At 44.4% G+C, this 16,908-nt stretch overlaps 1 protein-coding gene across 2 annotated transcripts in view; it reads right to left on the bottom strand.

Annotated features, from left to right (window-relative positions):
* LOC147631268 (transthyretin-like protein) overlaps window positions 1-14,734 on the bottom strand; it is a 41,753-nt gene extending 27,019 nt beyond the window's left edge. For both annotated transcript variants that reach the window (XM_086809613.1, XM_086809612.1), the window contains exon 1: window positions 14,543-14,734. In XM_086809613.1, coding sequence (XP_086665739.1) covers window positions 14,543-14,677 — 135 coding nt within the window. In that variant the 5' untranslated portion in view covers window positions 14,678-14,734. The remainder of the gene's footprint in view (window positions 1-14,542) is intronic.
* Between the last annotated feature and the right edge of the window lie 2,174 nt (window positions 14,735-16,908).

The following is a 16,908-nucleotide window of genomic DNA, read 5'->3' on the forward strand; positions in this document are numbered from 1 at the left end:
AATGATGCACAGGCATATGTATGCATGTTATGCAAGATGCAGAGTGCTTTCTGATGCAAACCCTAAGGCTTCTACTGACTCTACATGCATGAATGATTCTCTCCAAGTGGGTTAAGGGACTTGACTGACTGACTGACCCACTAAGGCTGAGGAATGACCTACGTAGCTCGTGCCTGACTTATCCTGGACTGAGGATGTACAATGGGGTCACGGCATACGACAAATATCATCCTACTGGGTTCTACAACTGTACAAATGATGCACTTCTGATGATGAGCCATCTTGTCACCATGCACTTAGTGCAGAGTGCATGTGACATTCCCTCCTGATTAGCTTGGCGGCAGGTTCATGGCTTCCAAGTAGTCCGCCAATAACTGGGGGTACTCCTGGAAGAACTCCTCGTCGAGCCATACGGCTTCGTGGGTGCCTCGATCTCGGAACTTCGTATAGAACTGACGAATCCGGCGACCGGAACCATGCTTCCATCGATGAAGAAGGATCTGCTCAGGCTCAATAACTTCTGCCTCGTCTACCACGTCTGGCTGCTGTTCATCTGAAACATCAAACACTTCTGGACCAACATATGGTTTTAGCCAAGAAACATGGAAAACATCATGCATTGTCCAACTGGCAGGCAACTTTAACTTCATTGAGACATCACTTATCTTCTTAACTATTGGAAAAGGGCCAAAACTACGGAATGAAAGCTTGGGACAACGTTTGCCCACTTGTTTCAATCTCTGCTTCATGATACGCAAATAGACCCAATCCCCTTCCTTGAAGTGGACATCTCGTCTAGATTTATTTGCCTGTCTGCTATATGCTTCCTGAGCTTTGGTCAAGCGGTCTTTGACTGACTCAATGATCTCGGAAAATGCTTCCGTGGTTTTATTAGCCTCTAAAGATGGAGACACCATTCTCGTCAAAAGAGAAGAAAAACGGCGACCAAAGGCTGCTTCATATGGAGTCCGTCCGACACTGGATGAATGAGTGTCGTTCAAGATAGCTTGGACCAACGGAAGATAGTGCTCCCATTTGGACTGCTGGTCATGACAGTATGACTTGAGGACGTCAAAGGCCAACTGATTATAAATTTCTGTCTGGCCATCTGTCTGGGGATGGAATGCACTGGACAACTGCAACTTAGTTCCAAAGTTTTCAAATAATGCCCTCCAGAAATGCGAGGTAAACTTGGAATCTCTGTCTGATGTTATGGTGCTAGGCAAACCACAAATTGGATACCAATGCTTGAGAAACAGACGGGCTACGTCCTCGGCTGTGGCCGTATGCTTGCATGGGATGAGCATGCAGAACTTACTAAAGCGATCCACAATGGTAAAACACTGAGTGTTACGGGATCCAGTGGATGCTGGTAGAGGCCCTACAAAGTCCATAGATATGTCGATAAAAGGTCCGTCGGGGATAGGCAAAGGTTGAAGTAAACCTGCCTTCTTTGAATGGGGAACCTTGACTTTTTGACAAATCTTACAGGCTTGTACATGTGCATAGACATCACGCCTCATCTTTGGCCAATAAAAGGACCGTTCTAATTTCTCGAGGGTACTGTTGATACCCCTATGTCCTCCAACTAAGGAGTCATGGGCATCATGGAGAAGAGCAGAACGCTTTTCTCGAGTAACACAGAGACGGTTCTTGTAGAACAACCAACCGTTCTGTACTGAATAGTGGCCAGGCTCAAAAGTGAGGGCCAAACTATACTGAGTACCAAACTCAGGGGAGTCGACATATTGGTCTTTCATACTATCTAAGTCCTTCCCCGTGATTTCGAGAATGGTAGCTTCTTGGACTGCCTGGATGCTGGACTTTCGACTGAGAGCATCTGCTACTGGGTTATGCTTACCAGGGATGTATTCAATCATACCTCCAAACTGTTGGAAGATTTGACTCCACCTGGCCTGTCGATCACTCCACTGGGCACTTGGCATAGTCTGAAGCCACTTAAGTGCTTGGTGGTCTGTTTTGACTGTGAAAGCCTGTCCATAAAGAAAAGGCTTCCAATGTTTGAGCGCTGTGATCACACCCAAAAGCTCTTTGTCATATACTGAATAATTCTTTTCAGCGACATCCAACTTTCTGCTGTAATATGCCACAGGTCTATTGTCCTGCTGGAGGACTGCACCTATGGCTACATTGCTGGCATCGGTGATGACCTCGAAAGGTTCGTCCCATGATGCTAACTTTAATACAGGTGCTTCTGAGGCAGCTTTCTGGAGTGCACGGAATGCATCAAGTGCCTTACCTGTAACTGAGACTTTCTGCTTGCGAGTCTTCACCCCCTTGAGCAAGTCGGTAAGAGGTGCTGCAAGGTTGGAAAACTGATGGACATGTGTGCTATAGGCCTGACAAAGACCTACGAATGAACGGATTTCTTGGGCGGTCTTAGGAATATCCCAATCTAAGATCTCTTGAACCTTTGAGGGGTCCAGTCTAATCCCATCGGAACCGATGATGTAGCCCAAATACTGAACTTCCTTAACACCAAAGATAGACTTTTTGGCGTTTATGTAGAGCTGATTATCTCGCAAAAGTTGCAAGACTTTCTCCACATCTTTCTCATGCTGCTCCGCAGTGGCTGAGAAGACTAGTATGTCATCAAGGAATATGAAAACACACTTCCCAATGTGGACTGCGAAAATCCTAGACATCATCTTATTGAACGTTGCGGGTGCATTTGTAAGCCCAAAAGGCATGACTACGAACTCGTAGTGACCACGTTCTGTCCTGAAAGCTGTTTTTGGAATGTCAGCTTCAAAAATGCGGACCTGATGGTAACCACTCTTGAGGTCGATCTTAGTGAAAAATTTAGCACCGTCTAAACGCTCCAAAATGTACTCTATCCTGGGCATAGGAAACTTGTTCTTGATAGTGAGTTTGTTTAATGCCCTGTAGTCTACACAAAGGCGTGCAGACTTGTCCTTCTTTTGGACAAATAGGATAGGTGCAGCAAATGGGGAGGAAGAAGGCCGAATGAATCCGGCTCGGAGAAGCTCAGATAACTGCTTTTCCAACTCGCCCTCTAAAGTCTTGGAAAGACGATAGGGAAACCTGCTAGGAGGGTCTGATCCAGGGACCAAATCAATGTGATGGTCCTCAAGGCGAGAGGGTGGGAGACTGGGTGGGAGATCGTCCCTAAGCATAATGTCCTGGTGTCTGGATAGGAGGTCTGCTAACTGAGGGACTGAAGATGTAATGGATGCTACTAATGAGGGAGGGTCTGCTTGAGCACGAATATAAAGGAGTGCTCCTTCTGCTCCCTTGCGGATAGCTCGTCGGGCCTGGAGATGCGAAATCAATGGGATGCCAAGAATGCTTCTATCCCCACGAATCATGACAGGCTCAGGAAAACCTTTACAAATAGTAAAAGTGTCCTGCCCCCAATCGGGAATAGGCTCATACTGACGGAACCACTGAATTCCTAAGATCATGTCACACCCTAACAGAGGGGAGACGATGAAATCTCGTTGAAATGAGGCCTTCTGAACTTCAAAGACAAACTGCTGTGCCTTCTGGGAAATGTGGGTGCGAAGACCAGGTGTAAACCCGTCCACATCCAGATGATATGGGACTAAAGTGCAGTTCAATTTATTAGCCAACTGGGGAGAGATGGCGTCTTCAGAACTACCCATATCGAAAAGGACTACAAATTGTCGGCCCTGGGCAGAGCCATAAGCTCGGATAAGGCTCTTCTGAGCAGCATCGCTCTCACCCTCCTGCTTAGCATCAAATACCACGGATGGCATAGGATGCATGGAAGGTAAAAGTTGAACTGCATTTGAGGTAGTAGGCGGGGCTGGAGGAGCTGGGGAAGCTGTGGCAACTGTGGCAGAAGGAGCTTTGGCAGCTTGTGCCGCTTGCCATTTGTGGCAATCCTTCTTACCATGCCCTATAATATGACAAAAAAAACATCTATTTTCTGACTGATACTTCTTTTGCTCCTCTGGAGGAAGATAACCTCCAGTAATGCCTGCTTTAGCCTTTTCATCAGGGGTTTTCTTAGGTTCTTTATCCTTCTTACCCCCTGAACTGGAGCTATTACTGCTGTCCTTCTTAGCATCTTTAGAAGATGCGTTACCTTTCCCTGACTGTGCAGCTGATTGCAGCTGCTGGGGTTTGGTACTGGACTGAGATGTCTGCTTGGGCTTGCCCCCGTTGAGCTTCATTTCTTCGTTCTGAGCGAGAGTCAGAGCCCGGTCATAAGTACTTGGTTCAAAGTTACGAACTGTGAACCGAATGTTGGAGTCCAATCCACGAATGAATTGCTCCATCTTGGCCTGCTCAGATAACCCTAACTGCTGTGCTAAAGTAATAACCTTACCGGAAAACTGAAGCACTGGGGAACCGTTCTGTCGGAGTCCATAGAACTCGTCTTTCAGACCGGTCATGTACTGGGGCGGGAGAAATCTGGTCTTCAGGTCATGGACAAAGATGTCCCAGTCAAAGGCTGTGACACCTGTGGCCTGGTCAGTATGAATACTAGACCAATGCTGCCACCAAGTGACTGCCTCACCAGTGAGATGGGGAGCCGCTAAGTGGACTTTGTCTTGTGGGTCTGTGATCCTAGCTAATGGAAAATGAGCATTAAATTGATGAACAAATTGATTAACTGAAGAATGATCACACTTACCATCATACTTGCTGAAATTCGGTTGACTGCGAATGATGGTTGCTGCTGCTGCGGGATGCTGGCTGGTGACACCTATGACTGGGGAGACTGAGGAGAGCTGCTGATACCTCAAGTGTATGGCCTCCTTTTCCCGTTGGTGTTCGAGTAGCATACGTTCTCGATCAAGCTCACGTTGGTGTTCCCGAGCGGCGAGTTCAGCCTGACGCCGGTCTTCGTCGATCCTGCGTTGGGCTTCCTCATAGTCCCGTCTTTCTTCTTTTTCTCTTCTCCTTCGGGCCTCGTCCTCTCTCCTTTGTTGTTCCATCTGAAAGAAGAGGGAGATGTAGTCGGGTGCTGCTGGAGGTGTAGAAGGACGTGCTGCTGCTGCCTCCAAGAGTTGGAGACGCTCCATGAGTAGCTGGTTCTGAGCTCTTAGAAGAGCTATGGTGTCTGCTGTAGGCGGAAGAGCAAGGTCTCCTTCGGGGGAGACGTCTTCCGGCTGATGAGTACTCTCTCCTGTAGACATGATGCTGAAGTCGGTGGTCGTGCCGGAACGCAATCTAACCATCCGAGGATGCCCCCACGCTAGGATACGGTGTGTGTGGACTATCTGAATCTGATACCAATGTGATATGCAGCGGAAGTCTTTGTATTGGTTGATCCTGTCACACAATATGCTCACACCGTCTTCTGTATCCTGAGTTTCGTGAGTTTAGCAATCCATTTCATTTACTTCAAACTTTAAAGAGATGAGAGAGAGATATGAACACTGTACACCAGATTGGGTCCCGAATTACCCACTGAAGGGCCCCCTATCCCGATAACGAGATAGTATTTGCTTTATTACTTTTAGAGAGAATGACTTTGGACTGTAGATAAGCCAAACGCAAGATCTCGGAGGATCGGAGTATGGCTGATCTGTACACTGCTGTAGAAACACCTCAATGACTTGATCTTGAGCCTATGCACTCCTCCCAAGGGCATGAGGAAGGGCTGCACACCTGAGGCTCAAAGAAGAAGAAGGTGGACTGTTCTACACACTGTTAGAATGCTGAAAACACATATGAATGCTGTGTTACCTTCACCAGATGACTGCTGAATGTGTTGATGATGCAGAGAATGCTGGATACTGATGCAAACAGCAGATTCAGGGCTGGAAACTGCTGTGGACTGAATCTTCAGGGCTGGAAACTGCTGTGGACTGAAACACTGAAGAGTAGGGGTGCTGAGGAGCTGAAACGCAGACCTGTAGGGCTGCTGGACTGCAAAACACAGGTATCTGGAGCTGCTGGACAGAAACGCAGCACTGCTGCACTGCTGAATCAGAAAACGCAGGAGAAAACAGGCTGTTTGCTACTGGTTTTCAGGCGTGGAACTGAGCTGAGTCTGGGGGACTGTAAGGGACTGAATCAGGGCTGCTTTGGTGCTGAAAACAGGCTGATTAGAGGCTGAGGACAAGCACCTAGGGCTGGACTGAAGCTATGGTTCTCAAGGGCTGGAGAAGAAAGCTTATGGGCACTAGGGCATGGATTAGTCTTATGCTGAGAGCAAGAGAGAGAGGAGAGCTCTTAGCACAATGAAGACTGAATGAGCAAAAGAGGCTCTAGGCAAGCCTATTTATACTAACTGGAGGTTGGTCATTAATATTTATAAATGCCCAATAATGCAAATAATGATAAATAAATACTAATAAATATGGGAAAAATACCAGATAAATCCCAGTAAATTCCCTAAGGCTTTGGGGATGTTCTAAATGATGCACAGGCATATGTATGCATGTTATGCAAGATGCAGAGTGCTTTCTGATGCAAACCCTAAGGCTTCTACTGACTCTACATGCATGAATGATTCTCTCCAAGTGGGTTAAGGGACTTGACTGACTGACTGACCCACTAAGGCTGAGGAATGACCTACGTAGCTCGTGCCTGACTTATCCTGGACTGAGGATGTACAATGGGGTCACGGCATACGACAAATATCATCCTACTGGGTTCTACAACTGTACAAATGATGCACTTCTGATGATGAGCCATCTTGTCACCATGCACTTAGTGCAGAGTGCATGTGACAGATATCTAGTTCCGCTTCGTCTTTCGCTTCTGAAGGGATTGGACCTGCATACAGTTTTAGCCAACTGACATGGAGCACATCATGCATAGTCTAGCTCGGAGGTAGCTTCAACTTCATTGAAACCTTGTTAATCTTTCTCTCGATGGAAAAAGGTCCGAAGCTCCTAAATGATAGCTTTGGGCATCGCTTGCCCGCCTATTTCAATCTTTGCTTCATGATCCGAAGGTAAACCCAATCTCCTTCCAAGAACTTCATATCCCTTCGGTCTTTGTTAGCTTGTCGAGTGTAGGCCTCCTGTGCTTTAGCCAACCTGTCTTTCACTGACTCCCAAATCTCCTGCTAAGACTTTCATTCTGTTCACTTCAGGTACTAAAGACAAGGTTCTAGTCAATAGCGACTCGAATGCTCTTCCAAATGCTGCTTCATATGGAGTCCTACCAATAGTTGAAGAAAAGGAATCATTCAAAACAGCTTGAACTAAAGGCAAATAAGATTCCCACTTACCTTGCTGATCGTGGACATAACACTACAACACATCAAAGGCCAACTGGTTGTAGATTTCTGTCTGGCCATCAGTTTGTGGATGAAATGCACTGGAAAAATTCAATTTAGTACCAAAGTTATCAAACAATGCCCAAAAATGACTAGTATGCCTTTCCTGAAAGGTACTCGATCATACCACCAAATTGCTACAAAATCTGGCTCCAACGATGCTGTCGGTCACTCCATTGTGCACTTGGCATTGTCTGAATCCAACGTAATGCCTGATAGTCAATGCGAACCTCAAATGCACGACCATAAAGGAAATGTTTTCAATGTTTCAAGGCCTGAATGACTACGAGGAGTTACCGATCGTAGACCGAGTAATTCTTTTCCACAAGCAGTAACTTACAAGACATGTAAGCTACTGGATGGCCATTCTGTTGAAAACACCTCCAATTGAGATGTTACTTGCATCGGTGATTACTTAAACGGCTCGTCCCATGAGGCAAGCACTAGACAAGGCACTTCTGACAAAGCCACCGTGAGGTTCTTGAATGCCTCCAACGCTCGTGGAGTCATTCGAATCCGTTGTCTTCTAGTCTTGACACCCTCTCCCAGATCGGTGAGATCCACCCAGAAGTCAAAAAACTTATTTATGTGGGTGGAGTATGCCTGGCATATGCCCACAAAGGATCTGATATTAAACGCAATCTGTGGTACTTCCCAATTGACAATCTCAACCGCCTTGGCCGAATCAAGTAGGATGCCCTCGACACTGATAATGTATCCAAATAAAATTCCGACTTCTCATTGACATAGAGCTTTCCAGCAACCTCAGGACTTTCTCCACATCAATGTCATGCTGCTCAACGGTAGCTTAAAATACCAGTATGTCATCCAGAAAAATGAACACACACTTTCCCATTAAGTCCCTGAACACCTATATCATCATGCGGTTGAATGTGGCTATGGCGTCCGTCAAGCCAAAAGGCATGACAACAAACTCATAGTGGGCCCGTTCTGTACGGAAGGCTGTCTTGGAAATATCCCCCTCAACAATCCTCACCTAGTGGTACCCACTCTTCAAGTCTAGTTTCAAGAACACCTTGGCCCCATTTAGCCTCTCAAGAATGTATATATATATACCTAGATAAATCCAAGAACATGCCCAAATTCACCTTTTAGGGAACGTGCATGTTATATACTCATGGTAGTCAACCCACAAGACTATATAACTATCACCTCCATTATGCATAGTATGGACTAGATACTACGACATCCCCACTAACGTCATCAGTGCCTAATAGTGGGTGTAGAACTCTATATCAAGATATATTCTCACACACGCACTCCACACACACACACACACACACATAAGAGCATATATTCACACAAAGGCCTTCGTACTGAGTTTCTATCAAACCTCCGAAGATGCAAGGCAGACTCGGCCATAATGAAGCCTAGCACTAAGGAAAGTAGCAAATAGAAAGAAATAGTACAGCAAATAAGTAGTTGATAGGGCAAATGCACTGCTAAAGATAGAAAGAATAAGCACAATATCAACTGGCCGCAACTCGGACGAAAAATTCACACATAAGAATATTCTCGAGAATGTAATCTATTCGAGGCATCGGAAACTTACTCTTGATAGTCAGCTTATTAAGTGCACGATAATCGACACATAATCAAAAAGACCCATCCTTCTTCTTGACAAACAAGTCGAAGCTGCAAATGGCGACACTGGGACGTATGAAGCTAGATTGCAACAATTCGCGGAGTTGTAGGTCAAACTCCGATTCCATTGCCTTGGAAAGGCGGTATGGAAACTTGCTCGAGGGATCCGAGCCTAGGAGGAGGTCTATTATGTGGTCCTCCAGTTTGGACGGGGGAAGCTGGGCAGGGAGATTGTCCCAAAGAAAAATCTTCTGGAACTTGTCATGGAGAATCTGGTAGTTCTCTGAAGCCTTGGCCACCGTCTGGGCAGTCTGGATGTAAATTATCGCACACTGTGCGCCTTTCCTGATTTCTCTTTTAGCCTGTAAATGGCTTATGAGAGAGAAGTTCGGGATTCCTGGCTCACACTTAATGGTCACTGGGGCTTTAGACACGTTCCGATTAATAACGAAAGTGTGCTTGTCCCACAAAACTTGTGAAACAACTGAAAGACACTTGATATCTGGAAGAAACTTGTGAAACAACTGAATTTCCAAAATTATGTCTCCTACAAAAGGTGCAACCATAAAATCACGCACAAACTCTTCGCCCTAAATGACTAACCTAGCACTCTGAGCTTCAAACTTGATGCTCGTCGTCATGCTTGTGCTAAATCCCTTAACTTTCTTGTCCACCAAAGCCAAGACGAAACAGGCTCGCCGAGCGGCCTGTTTTGGAAGAAAGTGAAGCAAATAGAAAACACAGATGTAGGCCCAGTACAAGACTTGTAAATGCTAAAAACTAATGTTTATTGTTGAAATCTGTGCACGAGGGAAGCCCGTAGGTGCTGTATAATGGTAAGAAGCAGAAGTAGCTGCTAATGACCTCAACTAAATGCTGAAAAATGAGATGAACGGGGGGAAAGGGAGTCAACCTTTATATATTTCCCCAAGATGCTGTTCGGCCAGCTGTAGCAGGCCGACAGCAAGATAGTAGCATAAAAAGCTACAAAAATGCCTAAAAATACCCAAAAAATGATAGAAAAATGATGAATAATCTCTGCTAAGATATGCCAATGCAGGGCCTCATAAATAGCCAATCCAAGCATGAAAAATGTGATGTAGACCCTCTGGAGATGATATAATCCAACATGTTCTGTGACCACATCCTCCGTGCTACCGTTGTCAAACAAGACGACGACTCTTTGGCCACCTATGTAGCCAAAGGTCTTGAGCAATTCGTTGCGCTCATACTCCTAGTCATGGGCGCCCTGCTGCTTATCTTCGAGCTCCTGGCTAATGATTGCTCCAACCGAAGCACCAGGATCCGAAGAACTAGGGGCAGCCACTGAAATCTGTGTGGGAGCTGGGCTCACCACTGAAGCCGTGGAGGCTAGGGTGGTTGTCTGTGGAGTAGTAGTCTTCTTAGAGCACTCCCTAGAAGTGTATCCTTTTGTATAACAAAAGAAGCACCTACCCTCGTCCTTGTACTAAGCTGTCTCACTTGTCTTGCCTGCTTGAGCTTTCTGGTCTGGAGTAAGCTTGGGCGCATTGGTCGAGTTCTTGGAGCCACAAGCTCATGTGCTCTGTCCTGGGAAAGACCCGATCTGGTTCTGGCCTTTTCCCCCCGCACCGTTAGCCTTGGGAGTAGCAGGCTGGGAAGTCTTGGGCTTTCTGCCATTGTGTTTCATTTCAGCACTTTGCGCAAGTGAGAGTGCGTCTTTGAAGGTGGCTAGCCTAATCACACACACCTCCCACTGGATTTGCGTGTCAAGGCCATAAAGGAACTACCCTTTCTTGTCCTTGTCAGATAAGCCCAACTACAAACATAAGTTTGAGATTTTATTGGCAAACTGAAGGACTGGTTACGCGTTTTGACGCGCTTCCCTAAACTCGTCTTCGAGTCGCTCAAGGTAATGGGGCAGAAACCGCCGCTTAAGGTCGAGGACAAACTCGTCCCAGACATAAACTGCCATACCTAATCTGGTGTGGGCATGAGTGTCTGAAAATGGCATCTTGTCCAGCCCTAAAAAGGGGATATTATCTAGATTTTTGTGGATTTATTAGCTTTTTCCTATTTTTGTGTCTTTGCTGCTGGCCGACCAGCAGTCCCACAGTATATATAGCTTTGCCTCATCATACATCACTGTGTACCACTTCATTGTCATATCCAGTACCACTTTTGCTGCAGTTGCTGCTGCCGGGAACTGCACATCATCTGCCTCATCTTCATTGGCTCTTCAGGTCCGCACATCAGCGTTTTATATCTCGCCACTCATCACGGGACAGCAGCCCACTCTCTGCTACAGGCCACACAGTGGGACAGCAGCCCTCCCTGCTACATTCAGTGCTTACATCAGCGTTTTATCTCTGCATTCACATCTGCGTTTTACATCAGCATACATCGGCGCTTACATCAGCACTTCATCTGCATTTTACATCAGCGTTTTACATCAGCACTTCATCAGCGTTTTCCATCAGCATACATCAGCACTTCATCAGCGTTTTACATCACCATACATCAGCGCTTACATCAGCACATCATCAGTGTTTACATCAGCATATTAGCCTTGCATCCACAGCTCATGGGACAGCAGCCCTCTCTGCTATACATAGAGCACTTCAGCATTTTTCCTCAATTCTCACCATCGGGATAGCAGCCCACTCTCTGCTTATCTTCACCATCAACATCACTTCAGGTACGCAGCACCCATGTCACCAGAGCTTACACCACTCGGGACGGCAGCCCTCTCTACTCCTTACCCCCTCAGGTACGCAGCACCCTTGTCACCAGAGCTTGCACCCTTCAGGTACGCAGCACCCTTGTCATCAGAGATTGCACCCTTCAGGTACGCAGCACCCATAGTTGTCTCCGTACGACATACGACAACATATCGTACAGAATACCGCACGGTACGATACCGTATGGACTCATAAGAATTTTCCGAGCAAAAAATTTCCAAAAAAATATTTCCAAAAAAAAAAAATTGGGAGTAATGGTCTTGTTTTTGCTTGCCTATGGCTGTTTGAGCTTTCCTCTGTACTATGATGCTTCCCTCATTTTTAAAATACTCCATATCTCAAAATTGGAAATACCGAAGTTTATAAGTAATTTTTTAAAACACACAACGAGGTTCTGGTAGTTCTTCCTCCGCTCTTGCAAATGAGGACACTCCGATTGCCTTGTCACAGGAGCTTAGAGAGACCGAGTTTGATGACAAGGGCAACATCCTTAGCAAGGGTGACTTCTGCAAGCGCTCCGATAGGCACTCTTCTGATGGAGATGATCCTAGCGAGAGCTCTGATTTTGATACTGATCACTTCTCCATCTAGATTCTAGCCTCCCTTTTTTGTGCACCACTTTTTGTACTTACTACTATGGCCACATGTGCCTAGAGCGCCTCGCATTGTATGACTTAGGCTTTAGCCTAACATCTATATATGTTTTCAACTTCGTTTTAATGGAATTTTGGTTTGAGTCATCATCATGTGACAACTTGTCTTCTCTTTGAATTGAAAATACTAAAGTTTGTAAGTATTTTCTTAAAAGACCGAACGATACCATACGATAAGAATTTTTTTTTATCATACCGTATTTTCCCGTACGGTATCGTATCATACGAACCGTACGATATCGTACCTGACAACTATGGTAGCACCCCTTCACACCACAGCTTGCATCAGATGCGGTTAAGTTCGCAAAATTCCTTGGGATAGATCCCTCCACCTAAGGAATTTGGACTGATATACAAAAACTCCTGAAAGGAAGGAATGTTGGGAACGAAGAGATCATCTACAAAACGTCTCACATTACAAAGTTTGTGAAGAAAGACTGGACAAGTATTAGCAGAAATAAGGCGTTCCATAAAATCAAACTCATAAGTAAAAAGATAAAAATTAGCAAGAAAGACGGCACAATTGGTACCCATGGGAATACCAATTGCTTGCTTAAATAAACATGTATACAATTTGTGATAGGAGATGCATAGAGCATACCTAAAAGCTATTATAGCAAAGAAATAGAAAATAAAAAGACACAATCATACCAGAGCCATGGAAGAATTGAAAAGGATGAAAAAACCAAAAAAAAAAAAACCAAAGATCTCCCCTCGGCCAGTACCAATCTCACTGGAAAGAGGGTCAGGCCTCTGTGATGGGAGCATGGCATGTCACCGGAGAACCTCCCGGATCTATCTCAGCGTGGTGGAGGGTCCTTTGATTCTCTGGGTGGGGGGCGCATGGCTCATAAAATGGATCAGGCTCTCTTGCTAAGAACTCCATTGCGGCATGAAGCCAGAGCACAAGTATGTGTGGTGGGCTCCGAAGTCACAGCAAAGGGACTATTATGGGTGGTGGACTCTGATGTGTTACAAAGTGTTAGGAGATGTCAACAGCATACCTAAAATGCTATTTTGAAAAATTAAATGACCTGTAACCTAGTAGATGCTAGAAATGCACAATGAAATACTAATGAGATCTGACAAGATACTCCTCTGCTAAGGCCACGTGCGTGCTCTATGAGAAAGAAATAGGGTTATGAAGGCGGAGAAGAATCTCATCTTTCAAGGGCCTACATGGTGAGCCCTTCATGTATCAACCTACATTCCACAATTTGTATCTTCCCTAGTTAGTTACATACTGCCTCCTTTGTCTTCTCTATGATCTCATATGGGTAATAAATCTCACTCTACATAATCTCCTTTAAGTAATGGATGTGGATCTTGGGTCTGTCTGTGGAATGTCAGAATTGTCCACTATCTCGACACAAGTCCCCACTGGGTGGGCCTCAACCCAAACCCTGACAAGTTGGAGTTGTGAGGTGGTGTCATCTATCTCTTGCACTAGCCTTGGCCAAACCTTGGGAAAGAGTGTCTGAATAGAGTCTTCCTGAAAGAGTCACTCTCTGCCCTTAAATTTCATCTGCAAGTAGAGAGGCTCTGAGTGGCAGAAAGCCCCTCTTTGATAATAATAGCACCCTAGGAGCTTATAGTATGCTAAACAATGGATTATAGTTAGTATGATGAACACAGGATTATAGCATGTTCCTCTGTCTCCATATCCTGTGAGTTACATACCATATGTATATGGAGCTCTCTGCGCTCTGTTGTGAGATTTCCCATCTGTCTCTACATGCAACATGTGTGATGAAACACAGATCTACACTATAAACGTCCTCAATGCATGTGATAAGTGAGCCCTCACGTCCAGCATCTTGATAAACCAGTCATGACACAGCAATCTTCATTCTGGATGGGGGTGTGTCAAGTTGAACCTTGTTTTGACCAGCTCTGTTACAATATTTCTATGGTTCTGTGCCCTTGATTGAGTTTGCAATCCTACTTATCGCATGAACATCTCTGCATGAGGTGGTGGTTTAAGCTCTTTCTCATCGACAATTTTTCACAATCACTTTCAGGCAGCTCTGCATCCATAGGATATGGGAATCCATTCGAGGCAAAGGAAATCAATTTCATATGACTATGTTGCACAAACTCATGTATAACTATGGCACTTGTGCAACCTGCTTGCTCATCACAAACTGATAAATCAAGCACAGAATGACCCATCACACAAAAGATGCCTCATATATTGATGTTAGATCATTGGTAGCAAATGGTGGGTTTGTGCAATGTGTGTGTGTGTGTGTGTGTGTGTGTGTGTGTGTGTGAGAGAGAGAGAGAGAGAGAGAGAGAGAGTGAATGAGTAGACCAACCTTGTTCCACCAGATGCTTCTAGAAGCCTCCACAGCTTGGGAGGGGCTGGAGAAGGGGGCCACTTTGGCCATCTCTGCCGCAAACTTGGAGCTCCCGCAACAAGCCAAGAAGTCCTGAACGCTCAAGTTCGCCATCGTGCTGCGTGCTGCTCCAAAACTGGCAAGCTACCCTTGGTAAAAATCTAGAGAGAGAACAAATGCGTAAATCAATACAAATAAATTGGTCTAGATTCTCGAATCTAGAGAGATGAATAAATGCTTAAATAAATTGGTCTAGAGAGATGAATATTAAATAAATGCTTAAATAAATATAAAAACAGGTTGGACTCCGGAGAATAAACTTGGGGCTTATACGACTTGAGTTTTTGGCCATTAATTATATAGCTACTTATTTGAGTTGCCCTCCCTGTCATGCTTTACTAGGCTTATACACATTTGCTTATAGTGCCTCCTCTTTAGCTCCATCTTGAGGGACGTTGTCCTCAAGGCTTCATGGCTGCATACTTATCCGCACTACTGAATGGCTTCTCGCATACTTATCTAGTTGATCGCCGACACATGTACCCGGACAAGGGGGCGTGCATTCCATGATCTTTAGAAGACCCCCATCAATTCCTTTGAGTTTCAGTCTTGCCGCGATGCCTTTTTTAATGAAGAGCTTAAGCGCAAGGCCTTTCATGGGCTTGTGTGTGCCTCGAACACCTATAAGAAGCACACTATCTAGGGGGGCACCATCATCATGCTATCAAAAAATAGAAAATAGGATGCTCAAAATAGTAAATTGGCCATGATGTTCTTGAAAACATTCATCAAGATTGTTGCACCAAGAACCTTTAATATGGGCAAAATTTACCCAATAGTTCGCGTGCATGTGAACTACCTGATTTGGCCTCAAGGAACAATATGACCAAGTGAAGGAGATGATGATGAAGGAGACAAGCCTTGCAGAACAATAGGGTTTGTTGGGACCTTACATTAGACTCAAAGAGTTCACAGAAAATATGCAAACTATATATGATGCGCCTGCAACATTTTTGTTTTCACCTGTAAATTTTTTATTCTCAATTTTGAAAAATATGCAAAATACAAGGCATGTAGTTATATTATAGCTCAAAAATCTACAAATTCTCACAAAAAACCTTCAAAGTTTTAAGGGTCCAAGTTCTGTGTTTTTTTAGAAAAATGTTTGAAGCGAACACTTCTATAGAGCAGAGTGTTATGGTGTATCCTCACTTGTTGCAATGCATGTCACAATCATTGGACTGGATTGTAGGTAACTATGCATGCTTGTGCCGTGTGCAGCCTATCATATAATCACTAGTGGTAGGAAAAAAGTGTCCTTTAGTGTATTTTTAAAGCTTGAGATTGTCAATGAGAAAAAAACAATTGAAATTTTAACGATTGAGATTGAGAAAAACTGATCAGAATTTTGGTTGGTCTTGAAATCAATGATTTAGATTTTGGAATAGTTCTAAAACTAGTTCATTTGTAGATATGATTGTTGATAGAAAAAATGACCATGGTGGTGAAGACCTCTCCTTTTCTTTTTTGTATTAAAGTTTTTTTCTAACATTAGTCACTACACGGAGACATCTAAGCACTCCAAAGTAGCCCACCATCGATGTGCAGCAAAAAGTAAAATGCGTAAGCCTATGGATCCCTCTGGTGCGTAAGACGTAGCGATTATGCACTCGTTGTACAGCCATCTCCACACACAAGTGATCACGAGAAAGCACTCTAACAGGAGAATTAGCCACATATAAGAGGGCTCCTTCTACAAGTTTAATTAGTATTCATTGTTGATTCAAATTGTGATTTAATTTATGTTAGCTACACAAAACTCTAGACAGGAGGAAATAGTATCATGGAAAAAAATTACAATGTCATCATACCACTAGCCTCGTTGCTTTCTTACGTGGATAAAGTAGATAAATCATGTGAGATTTCCATGTTGATATAAGTTTAGGCCTAAATTTGCCAAGATTTGAGTTTAAACTTTTATGTTCACTACCAAAAGATCAAGAATCTACTCCTTATGGCTTTAGATACATGACAGAGAAAAGAGAAAACATTTTCATACGAGAATCATCAAAGACTATACATTAAGCTTTCTACACATTGTCTTATTGCTACGAGATTGTAGCATTCACATGAGTGGACATGTTAAACTACATAGTATTGTCCGACGGTCCATGAATTTAAATGATCAGTAGCATGAGTGTTTGTATTCTCCTATGGTTATTGTTGGATAAGAGAAGTCATAATAGGGTGTTGATTAATGAGCCTTGAGATGGGGTCTAGTGATGTCATTCTAGAGCAATATGAGATGGATTCATAGTCTTGAAGCTTGGCTTTTGGTATGTGCA

The sequence above is a fragment of the Cibotium barometz genome, chromosome 15, assembly GCF_041138505.1.
Source record: "Cibotium barometz isolate CiBa-2024 chromosome 15, ASM4113850v1, whole genome shotgun sequence".
Lineage (NCBI taxonomy): Eukaryota > Viridiplantae > Streptophyta > Polypodiopsida > Cyatheales > Cibotiaceae > Cibotium > Cibotium barometz.